The following is a 14,194-nucleotide window of genomic DNA, read 5'->3' on the forward strand; positions in this document are numbered from 1 at the left end:
TCTGCTAAATGGGTTTGGAAAATAGAGAAATTCCATAAATGCAAACTCTGCATGACTATTGACTACTACCTGCCTGTCAAGACTATATCTAAGAGTTATTTAGCAAACACAGCCCAATAACTATACAAGGGAATAAAACAAGACCAAGGTCATTAGGAGGGTCTGAGTCCTTTTTCATTTTCCATTTTAAAGAATAAGCAATCCTAAAATGCCACGTTTTCTGATTTTCAAAAGCAGGAGTTTGGATTTATTCAGGTACCAGAGAGACCAACAGTCTCATGCTTTTTTTTTTTTTTAACTCTCACCTTTTCACTAACAAGTCTAAATGAGAACATCACAAAAGCAGACACTGTTATGAACAGAATGAATGACTCATAGGATCCACCCTCTGGACTCCATTACAAAGCCATGGCAAATGCTAATTATCTGTACGTCCTAAGTCTTACACCTGTGCTCAGAGAATCTCGAAGTCTGCACCCAGTCTCTGTTTGTGTCCTTTTGGGTTCATGTAACCCAGTCTGTTACTTTCAAGGCATAATACCATGCACACAGAAACCTTAATGAAAATTAAAAGCACAGTTTGTTCATGAGCTGTTAACAGTGAAACTGCAGAATAAACACTGTGAACAGAACACAAGTGTCTGTGTTATCAACTTCTAGCAGGAGTGGAACAGAGAGGGATAGGGACTGCTTACCTCTGGTGTCCCAAGAGCATGTTCTCCAGCTAGAAGCAGCATGCTCAGGCCTCCCATTTGAGTAGGATCTAAATAAGCCAAAGGTAAGTAAATTATCAATTCACAACCATGGAGAACATATAATCCAAAATACTCACAAAGACTAACAATCAAAAATCCAACAGAACCACACATAACTTGTTATAGAAAACTTTTGAACTTTATGAAGCAGTAACCTGGCATATACATGCTTAGTATTCATACTTCTGTGAGCTTTAAAAATACCACTGTTGTCTACCATTCCAACAAAATACTTTACTCAGTACCACAGCTATTTAGAACATGAATTATCTCCTAGTGCAATGCTTCTTTCCTTACGGCATAGGGAGTTTGGATTAAAAAAACAATAGAGTGCTTATGCTTGTTTTCTAAGAAATTTGAGATTGTTATTCTCATATTGTTATTTCTCCCACATGAAATCAGGGCTTGATAAAAAGAACCAGGTCACTGGAGGAACTTGAGAACAGAAAGACATTTTACAAATGGGCCACCAAAAATTTAGTGGGCTTTGTTCAAATAGTCTTTCTTTAAAACTTTCAAAAACAAATCTAAGTTCAACAGTGAAGTATTTCTGACATCTTAAATCTTAGGGGTAAGGTTAGGCCCTTTCTCAAAGTATCTTTTAGCATTTAAAATGAACCCTTTTTATACTACTGAAGGTCTGTTTTCATTCCTTCAATAATCAACAGAAGTAGAAAGAGAAACTGGTAGATCTATGACCCAGGATTATATCTAAACAAAGAAAATACAGACAATAAGAAACCTATATCCTTTAAGGTTGTCTTAAATGAGTTACGTTTCAGAACTTCAATAAAATAACATATGTGAAAATGCCTAAGTCAATGCTTAACCTAGTGCTTCCTGGTCCTCAATAAACACATTTTTTATTTTAGTAATCTCGCTACAATTAAAAATGAGGATCAGACATAGTGTTGCCTGAAGACATTCAGGTGCTTCTTTTCTCTTTCGTTTTTAATTTTGTTTAAAGATATGTCCTTAAATCCATCTTTGAATACAAATCTGTCTCAAGAACTCATGAAGCAACTCTGACCACATCTTACAAATGGTCCAACTTTAAAAAAAGAAAAGAATCTGCAGGAGCTTTTTAAAAAAAAGAAAGAAAGAGCTTAGTAGAGGTAAAATATGTCACCAAATGATCAGGTGGTCACAAAACAGCTCTATGTTGGAAGACAGCCTTGTAGGAAGACATGTAGGAACACAGACTGATTTGCTAAAACAAGGCTCTTTCTTGTTCAAATTCAATCCTTAATTAAATGTTAAGTTTATGAACTATTGTGGCTGCTAAAACTGACACTTAAATCTACTGGCAAATAAAAATTAAGAGAAATGAACTGGGTGGAAAGTAAAAGCGAACTTTAGTTCTTGGGGCAGCAAAATACTTTTGGAACTGTCATTCTAGAGATAAGAAGGATTGAATAATTGCTTTCTAATAAAGATAAAAATGTGTTAGTTCAAATTATTTAGTAAAATATGAACATATGTCCATGATAATCTATTTACCTTATACACGAATATGACTTTGCTGTATAGACACTAAAACACAGACAAGAAATTACCATCATCCTTTATGTTAATTTATGCTTATATAATGTTATTTGGATATATCAAAACTATACTTATATAAATAGCATGCATTCCTTTCACTCAGAGGACCTGCACTAAGTTAAATTCTACACAGCTTTTCGTTCTTGGATATCACACACGTGACTGCTTTGGGGTTACTAAACAATGCACAATGTCATGTGACAAGGACTACACGGAAAACAAAATAACATGAGATTCCATGTAAGCTTAAACTGGCCTCTAAAAGCCCTACAGCTTCTTCCTCTAGATTTAAACAGCTAAGAACCATGTTTTAATTAACAGCAAATTAGTTTGCTATCCTTGTGCTGAAAAGGAACACCAGACCAATGTTATCAGCTATATATAGCTTAACAAGGGCTGTGATCATGGATTTCCAACATCCATCACAGGCCCTTATATAATGAGATAAATGTGAGAAAGTTCTTTTCCTTCTTTTCTGTATTTTTTAAAAAGAATGCTGTTTTTAAAAGCTGAGCTGTAAATATCTTGGTTGAAACCTAGGTCCCAATTTGAATTTGTAGGTATAACAAGTAGACTAATAAAGTAACAGAAATAATGCTATAGACAGACATCTTTTATAGCTTTGTGCAGTATTTCTGGTTTGTGAATAGCCACTGTATGCAACAAACAAACAAACAAACAAAACACAACCTAGAAAGACTGATCTAGACTTAGAAGTGGTAGAAAAAGCAATGGAAGATACATGCTAATCAAAGGAATTAATTTAGAAGCCAGTCAAAGATATATTCTGATTTGGTTCTGATGATAAGTTCAGATGATTAAGTATTTTATAAAAACTCTTACTGACACAATCTGGGGATTCTAGACGCAGCAAGCAGGTTGAAGCTTAACCTGTACAAAGTAACAGCTGAAACAAAGATCTCTATTCTGATTCCTCTGAGTTATGCAAAGCATCACTTTGTAAGCTTACCTAGAATTATACCACAGATGTTTACATAACAATCACCTGAACACTGTGTTCCCCCAGAATGGCCATCGTGTCAGGTGGCATTTCTTAGATTTACACATGACATCACCACATTGTTAGATGCCACAAGTCACACAAATCTCACTAGGCCTTCTGGCTATTAGTGAAGTGTCATCACAATACTGCTCAACTTCCATTCCCAAGCTTTCTATTTTGTAAACTGTTCAGAGCTCCCATTTTGAAGAAAATGTTTGTACTAATGACATGGGAACCCTCTAGCTCCACACCAGTTTCAATGCTTCCATTCTGCCCAGTCTCCCTAATTCATCCTGGAAACTTCTCTTGATTATGGTATTATAATAGGTAGGAAGACAGAACCATTTGCAGGGTGAATATAAATACTTTATTTCATAGTAATAAATGCTGTAACATTCCTTAGCACCCAAAGGATATTAAAAGCTCAGAACAAATGGGACCATCTGGAATGTTCAATTTGCTGGGCCAGTAAAAGGATTGGGATGGCAATTCCCTCTAAAAAACAGCTGTCAGATCCATCCTAGATTTGTGATGGAGCTGTTCATCCTCCTGCCCTCGATGTTTCATATCCTCAAATGATCTACATAATTTATGGCTTGTTAGGTATGCAACACAACTAAGGTGCTTACAGTGTGTGTTAGTTGCTCAGTTGCGTCCGACTCTTTGTGACCCCATGAACTGTAGCCTGCCAGGATACTCTGTCCATGGGATTCTCCAGGCAAGAAAACTGGAGTGGATTGCCATTCCCTTCTCCAGAGAAGGTGCTTAAGGGGAACAACTTAATAGTGGGCATGAGTGTGCAAGCTGTTTTGTTACATTACAAAATCCCTGAGCTCCTGACAGTCTCCACATTGTTCTCTGCTTTTCCATATCAATGTCAGGAATCCACAGATATTTATAATGGCTCCACCACTTGGCCTAACCCTCCTTTCTTTAATTATATATACATTCTAAAGCATGTCATACTCCAAAGCTTTAAGCTAAGGTTCATATTTGCCATTACTTCCTATTGGTCATAAATTTTGCTTTTCTCTCCCTCTCTATTATCTGTTAAAAATACTGCCTACATGAACTGCCCCAGTCTTAAAGAACAGGGAAAATCAGTGCTTAAACTCACCAGCCATTCCAAAGTTAAGCTGAGGCATTTCTTCAGTCTTTGCTTTCTTGGGGCTTGGCAAGTCTCTTGAAGAGTCAGATGGGAAGGCCCATAGTTTCTTTCGCGGATTGACAGTGGTGGGTGCTGGGGATTTCACAGGCTTGTTTGTGGTAGGACACCATTTGTAGCCAGGATTTGCTTTCATAAATGCATCTTTATACTATAAGTAAAGAACAGACAACATATTTTAATTAACACATAGACTGAAAAGGTTCTAATAGCCTTCACCTTACTCCACTATTAAGATACTGAATAAAAAAAAACAACAACACTGCTGTGTCTTTCCTTGTAGAAGAACGACAGCCTTAGTACGGGGCTTTAGAGCTAGGACGTGAATTTATCTACTAGAAAGTTCATTTGTGGGATGAGGGTTCAGAGGCAACACATTTTGTGTCTTTCAACTTTCATTATTATTTTTTCTTTCCAGTATCCAAATTCAGATTTCCGCCTGATCTTGGTGGAGAAAGGGCGTTATCTGTCATGTTATTTGTCAAGCGTATCTATCTCAAAGTAGGTATCAGATGCACAGTACAAATGTGAGCCAATACCAGGGTCAGTAACTAGATTCTGCTCACTGCCTAATTTGGTAAGTTAAAAACGAAAACATGCTTTACCGCACAGGCGAATACAGGCAAGTCTTTCAGAGCAATGTAATCAGTTGTACGATAAATGAACCAAGATCAAGAATGGCAAGAGAACAGGGCAGGGCGAACTGATGAACTTTTCAGTTATCTGCAGGGGCATGTAGAAGAAACAGCCCTGGATACAGAGTCTGATTATCTGGGTTCAAAACCCACTTCTGCTGTTAGTCAGTGGTGGACACTAAGCAAGTTGTACAACCTTTCTCAGCCTCAATTCCTCCTCAAAACTACAAAGTGTAACTGCACCTGATCACATCCTAGAGGTTTCCAATGAATACATGTGATCACCAAAGTGAACATACAGAGATCTGTGAGGTCGTAATTAATCCATTACAACATGGAGGTTTTCAGCCTTTGGTATCAGTATCTTCTTTTCTCCTTTATTTTTCTATGGTTTTCTCCCTCTTTCCCAACTCTGCCATTCCCTTTCCTGACAATAAAATTAAATAAAATATATGTATGCTATTCATGTTCTATTACCAAAATTATGTCATTTGATAAAATATATTGATGTAGTCTTCAATGATTTTGTTATTACTGCTGCTACTGCTGCTAAGTCGCTTCAGTCGTGTCCAACTCTGTGCGACCCCATAGACGGCAGCCCACCAGGCTCCCCCATCCCTGGGATTCTCCAGGCAAGAACGCAGGAGTGGGTTGCCATGTCCTTCTCCAATGCATGAAAGTGAAAAGTAAAAGTGAAATCGCTCAGTCGTGTCCGACCCTCAGCGACCCCATGGACTGCAGCCCACCAGGCTCCTCCGTCCATGGGATTTTCCAGGTAAGTGTACTGGAGTGGGGTGCCATTGGTACCTTATTTAATTAATATGATTTGTTCAATCCTGTAAAGCTTGCTTTTCAAAATGAATACTGTGTGTAAAATTAATTTAGTGTAAGATTGAAACAGCTTTTTAAACTAACCCATTTAAAAAGAAGTTCCTTTACCCTTAGTGTAAAAACGGTATATCTGATCAAACTAATAAACATCACTTCACTTTAAATCATATAAATAAGAATTGTACTGTAGACAATATAATGTAAACTTAGTAGTCAATGGTTTAGTATTACCCCCCAGAATTACCCTTAATTTAAATTTTCTGGATAATCTTTTTGCTGTTAAACTAAAAGCTGTACATCTGCATATTGCTATATAGGTACACGCAGAAGGAAGATACAGTAAGATAAGTTCTACTCTTCTTACAAAAATAATTAAAACGGGATACTAAGGCCAGATCCAAACTAGAACTTATCATCACATAGCAGAGTAAATTTGGGGGTACCAATGTAAAGTAAGAGGTATTCTATTACGAGCACATTCACATGCATGAGGGCGATTTACATGTTTGTTAAGATGACGCAGACAAACAGTTTTGCTTGCTGTCTGGAAGTGTAAAGTGACAAATGAAAGGGTGAGATGAAAATCAAAGTAGCAGGCACCGTGCATCATCATTTTGTCCCAGCAAAAGGCACACGAGCTGCAACAGTAGGATGAACAGTTATTTGAATAAAAGCCACCACTCTATGAAGTAACAAAGGACTATCAAAGTAACATATCTGTCACAAGACATTTAAAAGAAAGTGTTTGATACTTTTGGTGGTTGTTTTTTTTAGAAAAAGTCCCAACTGTGAAAGATCCTAGATGGATGGATGTGACTAGATTTCAGATTTCCTCTGTTTCTAGGTGTCACCTTCTTCCCTTCCTATGTTGTCAATCGGCTAGATAATATAGTTCTTTTCCAGTAAATATTACATCCTTTTCTAAGAATCACTTAGCAATTTACTTTGATGAAAATCTGCATGTGTGATGAAAACAATAATACTGTCATTCTTATGAATGAATTATTACCAGCATTGACTATTCTTAAAAGCACTGATGGTATTAATAAGGGCTAGCTTAAACTAACTTATGATATATGCAGCTGTGCTGAAGACAACGTAAAGCAGTGACAATCACTGACCATAAACGTCTCTTTCTCTTGCACTTATTCTACCCGCTCAGTCACCTCCATCTCCAATACTTTATAAGGACTGACTAGATGACAGACACTGGTTAAACACGGGGCATGAAAAGAGCATGAATTAGTCTCTGTTTTCAAATTGATTGCAATCCACAATTAGCCACTCAAACATATTACTTCTTGTAATACACGGTCCACACACCTTCCCCTGGCTCCAGCACGATAACTGTTTTTCAGTGGGTCTGTGAGAAGTGGACCATAAAGAAGGCTCAGTGCCAACGAATTGATGCATTTGAATTGCGGTGTTAGAGAAGACTCGAGAGTACCTTGGGCTGCAAGGAGATCAAACCAGTCAATTCTAAAGGAAATTAACCCTGAATATTCATAGGAAAGACTGATAGTGAAGCTGAAGCTCCAGTACTTCGGCCACCTGATGTGAAGAGCCAACTCACGGGAAAATTTCCTAATGCTGGGAAAGACTGAGGGTGACATGGTTGGATGGCATCACAGACTCAATTGACATGAGTTTGAGCAAACTCCTGGAGATAGTGAAGGACAGGGAAGCCTGCTGTGCTGTAGTTTATGGGGTTGCAAAGAGTCAGACACGACTTAGCAACTGAACAACAACTACTGAAGCTACCTATGTGTAGGACAAATGGCAGAAGACAGGCCTGGAGTATGTGGGGTTTTATAGAAAACAGAAACGGAGAATTCACTATGAGGATCAATACTATGTAAATGAACTACAATATTAATCTTTTATATTCTTAAACTCAATGTAAAACAACAGAGCAAAGGGTTAAGAATGAAGGAGATAAGAGAAAAGAATACCAAACAGCCCTTGTCCTTAAGGAGTTTAAAGCTTAGATGGAGATGTCATAAATTCATGAAAAGACAGACAGGTCAACACAGGCAGTGTATGAACACCCAGTGAGGGTGGAGGCAGGAGGAGCCTCAGGGCATGAGGATGTCTGTCCTTGGAACCCAGCACACACACCATCAGTCATTGGCTCTGATTCGGCTATAAGAGACAACAGAAAGGCTTAATCATTTGTTGTGATGAGGTTATTAGGAAAGGGATCACAGAGAAAGCTGAGTAAGGGAGAAATCAGAAGCGGCTATATATAGTCTGGAGCAAACAGCTGAGTGAATCTATGAGCACGCTGGTCAACCATGTGGGCAAAAATCCATCAGCACAAGACTGAAAGGACCAAAGAGACAGGCCCACTCATCTGGATCCCCAAGGGAGGGCTTTCTTGCTGGGGGTAGAGGAGGAAGCTCAGTTATCCTTCACAAACATCAATCACAGGCTATTGGTCCTATCCTTGAGGTAACTAACCTCTTGCTAAAATATTTATTTTCAAAAATCTCCCATTAAAATAAAAATTCCCTTACTAAATTCGTTTTGTTTTGCAGATTTCAAACTGATTAGATAACCTAAGTGAATCTACTTTATAGACACAGTTCCTGACCTACAGAAGGTGCTTATTAGTAAATGTTGGCCCTCCTCTCTCCAATCTCAACCACCACCAGACTTCATTAGCAATGATAATACACCACTGCTATTCAGTAATGGTATTAAATACATACCCTTGATGCAGTATTTGGTCTACTTTATATATGACAATGGTATTATTATAAACCAAAAGACAGTATTATGTTAATCTTTAAAAAATTGGTTCTCAAAATTACTTTCACAGATCATTAATAAGAATGGGAAATTTGATCTTAAAAAGCACCTTAAGGAGACATGTACTTATTAATTGTTCTCCAAGTATTTGTTCTTAATTGGAGGTGGGGCGGGAGGGTTGGCTCAAAAAGTCCGGCAGTATTTCTAGCTATTATTGCAGTCTAGCCCTTCTCAACAGAGTGAGAGAGAATAATAACCCTGTTGAGGTAAAGTAATAAGGGACCCTGGGAATATCTATACAAATAAAGAGAGCTGATACTGGTGTAAATATGTGAAATATCACCATGATAAAAAGAAAACCTACCACAATTATAAGAGATTATCCAGTAATTATCTTGTTTTTTTAAAAAAGGCATAATACAATTTAAATTCTGTAACTTTGCAGGGGCTAAGTGAATCTTTAGCATAATAAACTTTGAGATGGCTAATGAATCTGGAGACAACTGTACCTCCTCATATTGGCAGGCAGAAATCACATTATACAGGGTTGAAGATGAGAGGAAGATATTTGAGAAGTGGCACTAATTAGTACTTCCTTAGTTCTAGGAACCTTTCCTCATAAAATGTTAAAACTTACCATATAGGTCTGAATTATTCTTACTAGACATTTTAACAGGAAGAAAATGAATCAGACTTTTATATGATAGGATGATGAATTAAGTTTATGCATCTGATAGAACAGAAGTATTTTAAAGTATACACTAACCTATGAAACTTTCATGATAAAGCCACTCCAGTAAAAACCATACATTTCAAAAAGTGACTTGAATAAGTGACCAGGGAGTTATTTGGTTCTCTTGCAGAAAAGTCATAAAGGAAAAACTGAGTTGGCTATAGATACAGTTGCCTAAATTCCCTGTAAGGATTACTGTGGAGACAGTAGTTCATTTCCACATATAAATTTTTTTAAAGGACAATTTCTCTCCCCAATTTGGGTTAAGGAGGAGAAAGTCTATTTAATCAGTTAGCACTAATTAAAAATAAAAATTTCAGAATTTCTTTTAAGATTTAATTTTGGCACTTTATAAAAGGATGGTAAAGGTCTGGGTAAGCAAACATTATCTGCATTTCTGGAAATGCATTAACAGATAATTCATGTACAAGCTGGATTTAGAAAAGGCAGAGGAACCAGAGATCAAACTGCCAACATCCACTGGATCATAGAAAAAGCAAGAGAATACCAGAAAAACAATCAGCAAATTAGAAAAACAACTAACATTTAGCAAATGGACTGATATTTCTGAAATCAAGTAGTTAGCTCACTTAGTGGAACATCTATTTTGTTAGGAATCATTAATCACGTTGGACAGGATCTGCCAAGCTAGGCAAATGATACTTTTAGTTTTGTTGATTCTTATGTTTCAAAGATTAATTGTATATTTTAGTAGCACTTCAGTGTGTTAATAGGTTCTAATAAAAACAGTAAAAAAATTACTAGGTAAAGAAGTATGAAATACAAACATAAGCTTATCAGGAACAGCTAATATTTCATAGCATTTTAAACTTCACGCCTGTGCGCACAATGCCTTACTTGTATCTTAACCTCAACCCTGTGAGGACAGGTATCTTCATTACCAATTACAAATGTGGAAACTCAGAAGGTCTGACAAGGGAGAAGGCTACCCAAACTCTACTGCTAGTGATTTGTTGCCTTGGATAAGTCACTTAACTCCTCTGGGCTGCAGTGTCCTCATCTTTAGCTTTCAGAAAATAGTATCTACTTCGTGGGATTATTTTTAGGATTAAATGAGTCAGAACCCTAGAGAAAATAAAGCAATATTCATAAATTGGTATTATTTCAAAAAATAAACACAAGTATTTTTTTTTTATAATAAGAAAGTCCTGACATCCAGAACACAGGAATAGGAAAGGCCTCAGAAACAAGAAATTTGAGAACCATGAAGCCCAAATCTTTGGTTTTACTACCCACCTCTTCTTAAAGTGCTGGGGCCCCAGTTAAGTCATACTCAGAAAAACCCACACAGAGTAAGTTACTTCATTAGAGGTAGCAGAAAGTGTCTGATAGAAGAAAGAAATGTCAATTGACAGCTATGGCTTCACTCAAAAGAAAGATTCTTGGAAAACCAAAGTGGAAGTTCCAAAGAACTTTGGATGATTCTTTAACTTTGGGTTAAGAATCATTTAATAAACAGATGAAAATGTGACTATAACTCAACTGTTCACAAAACTCTCACCAAATTACAGATTATAAAATAATTCTTGTATGGAAATAACAAATGTAACACTTGTTTCTCAAGAATGTGGGGATCAATGAGGTGCTGCTCTAGCTCAGTGGTATGCAAGATGCCACATCAAGCTAGTACAAAGACAAATTCTGTCGAGCATGACACATGACTGTTAACAAAAGTTGTACAGAATAATAATACACAAGAAAATGACATCAAATTTTCTATGGAGAAGAATCCATTTCTGATGAAACCAAAGAAAGGGCATGAATACATTGATTTTCTCTTGAAGAAATATCGAAGAAGAACTGGTCACAAAACCCCATGGAGATTTACAGTGATAATCTTTCCTAGACTCCAGACCACAACAGACCCCAACATTTACAAGAGGCTATTACAGTTTACTTTTAAACTTTTTACTGCATTTGATTCCATTGCTCTTTTATTAACGTACAACCGAGCTTCCAACTTTTCAGGCCAATTTCTCAAGATGTTCACCTTTATATCATCATTTCCTATTACTCACCTACTAATAGCTCAGGCTTCAGGTAAAACTTTCTCGTTCCTGAAGTTGTTCTTATTTTTCCCTGTCTGCTCGTATCCTTGCCTTTCTTCTGCATCCTGTGCCAAGGGACATACCAAATTCTACTAACAACTTCATAAAGCCTTTTCTGAAATACCCCCAACCCCAGCACAAGCAGACTCTTCCCATGAGATCATGATATTTTCTAGTTACCATTTTTCACTTCTTACTCAAATCTTTTGTCTCACAGTCATCTAAAATATACTACAAGGATGCTAGAAACAAATAGCAAAGACTATCCCATGGTCCATAACTGTATGACTGGTCAAGGTACTAACACCCAAAGAGCCTTAAGTCTCTGCTCTGTAGAATAGGAGCACTCATTGCTGTTGTTTAGTTGCGTCTAACTCTTTGCAACCCCATGGACTGTAGCCTGCCAGGCTCCTCTGTCCATGGGATTTCCCAGGCAAGAATAGTGGAGTGGGTTGCCATTTCCTTCTCCGGGTGATCTTCCCAGCCCAGGGATCGAACCCAAGGATCCCGACCAAAGGATCTCTTGCATTGGCAGGTGGATTCTTTACCTCTGAGCCACCAGGGAAGCATGAGACATCCACTCTGGAATGAGCTAACTAGTCAATAAATGCATGTGTTCTGTCCCATGCCTAGGCTACAAAAACCAAAGTGGGTATGATAAAGGTCATTCAAAATTGTCTTAACTTCCCAGATCCTCCCCTATCTTTGGTACTGACTCTATCTGAATAACATGTGTGATCCTCTATATTGACTGTCTATTAATTAATTATGATTATTAGTTTAAGTGACAAGTAGAAGTTTCCAGAAATGTCCTAGTAAAAAATGCAGACATATATTTGTACATTTGTACAAATGTATACATAAAGATGTTAAAAGGAACAATAATATGGTTTGAGTCTACTAACAGGCAGCTGCAGAAGCTAGAGGCTATGAATGCCCACAACATTGCACCATAAGGCATGCTGCTGAATTTAAGAAAGGAATCCAGGTTATATCCTTAGGACAGTTTAAAACCCTCAGAAAACATGAAACCCTCATTCAACTTTTTTTTTTTTTTCAACAATACAAACCAGCCCTGGGAAACAATTTAAAAAAACTGAAAAATTCCCAAACAGGTACTTCCCCTCACCAGATGCACTAATAGAAAATAATCAAACAGCAAGTAATGAGTCAGAGAAAGTTATAACAAGTAAAAAAAAAAGTGACATTTCAACTAAGGCTGTAATATTCACACAAAAAAACACCAGCACAATTGCCTGCACTCTTTTGTAATTTCAAAACCACTTGGTAAGCAGGTAGAAACAAGTATCACTTACGACTAGAAACCAATTGTATAAGGATTTTGAAAGTAGCTGAACCTTCCATGCATGGCTCTAGAAGTGAGACAACATTTCATAAGAGCAACTATAAACAAGATAAGTTGTGGGGTGGAAGAGCCAGTTATGACTCCACTGGAGTAATTTGTTTGGGGGGGCGGGTGTTGCGCAGCGCACCTTATGAGATTTAGATTTCACTACTCACCACAATGGCAGATATTGTGAAGCTAATTAAGTAACTAGTAAAGGAATTCCTGTATGAAAATAAGACTTCCTTCCTCTTAAAAGTGGCCACCTGTTGGGTTTTATCAATTAGCAGTATTTGAGAAAGTAAACAATTATTGGACAGGCTGCATGTTACCCAAAAACAGTAATCCAAAGATAAACTCGAGAGTTTAATTATAGGAAGCTTATGCAACTCCCTATGAGGTTTCAGATTAATTGTTTTATCACAGAAGCATGACATGAAAGGATCTAAAGCTACTTAATGGGCATCTTTTACTGTTAATTATTGTTATGAGAATGAAAATCTCCAGTAGCATTTAAATCATGTAGATTACTGGAATTGATTTTAAATTTGCTAGGTGCTCTACATAGTTAAAATTCTGTCTTTAACAATTCAGTTAATTCCTGAAGCCTTATGTGATCATTAATTACACAATAACTATGCTAATCATTTATTCTGGATTCAAATTTCCCTGAACACTGAGTAAGAAATTTTTATGTTCCATGTTAGCCTGTTAAGCAACTCCATAAAACCACAGCAATTGAAAGAATTATTTTTCTACATACTGAGATGTCTAATAAAATATCTCACTTGAAACTCTGTATTTGTCACCTGCTGGTCCGTCTTTTCATAGAACTTAACCAAATGTTTGGGTGGCTGGGGTTTTTCATGAATCAATATTATTTGTAAGCTGTAACTCTAAAGAAATATAGTTAGAATCATTCCTTTCAAGTTTACCCACAATGATATTGCTTTGCTTTCCCCTTACTTCCTAAATCCATTACACAATACATTTTAAATGTACAATGAACTCACACTAATTTAAGATTACTTTAGAAACAGATCAGTATACAATATTTGAATAAATTAAGTCACATTTTGGAACATACACTCCACTTCTCTGGAAAGCATTCCTATACAGAAATACTTCTCACCAACTACTGCTTACATGGTGTCTACATGCATGTGCACATCACAGTACATCCTGTTCCACTGCCATCCATTCCTCTACTGGCTTTGAATACTCACGCTGTACTTACTACCTACAGAAACAAATCAAAGCATATCTTTTGATAACTGTGTATATTACAAAATTTTTTAAAAAATTAGTGCTGGAAGGGATGCAAATTTTGTTCCAACTTTCTCGTTCTCATAACATCGTTTT

The 14,194-nt window shown here is 36.9% G+C and overlaps 1 protein-coding gene across 10 annotated transcripts in view; it reads right to left on the reverse strand.

Moving 5' to 3' along the window:
- The window catches only part of BBX (BBX high mobility group box domain containing), a 290,065-nt gene that overhangs the window by 72,648 nt on the left and 203,223 nt on the right, over positions 1-14,194 (reverse strand). For all 10 annotated transcript variants that reach the window (XM_040225323.1, XM_040225313.1, XM_040225237.1 and 7 more), the window contains 2 exons: positions 4,421-4,619; positions 696-763 (listed from right to left, as the gene is read on the reverse strand). In XM_040225323.1, coding sequence (XP_040081257.1) covers positions 696-763; positions 4,421-4,619 — 267 coding nt within the window. The remainder of the gene's footprint in view (positions 1-695; positions 764-4,420; positions 4,620-14,194) is intronic.

Source organism: Oryx dammah, unplaced genomic scaffold, assembly GCF_014754425.2.
Source record: "Oryx dammah isolate SB20612 unplaced genomic scaffold, SCBI_Odam_1.1 HiC_scaffold_2, whole genome shotgun sequence".
Lineage (NCBI taxonomy): Eukaryota > Metazoa > Chordata > Mammalia > Artiodactyla > Bovidae > Oryx > Oryx dammah.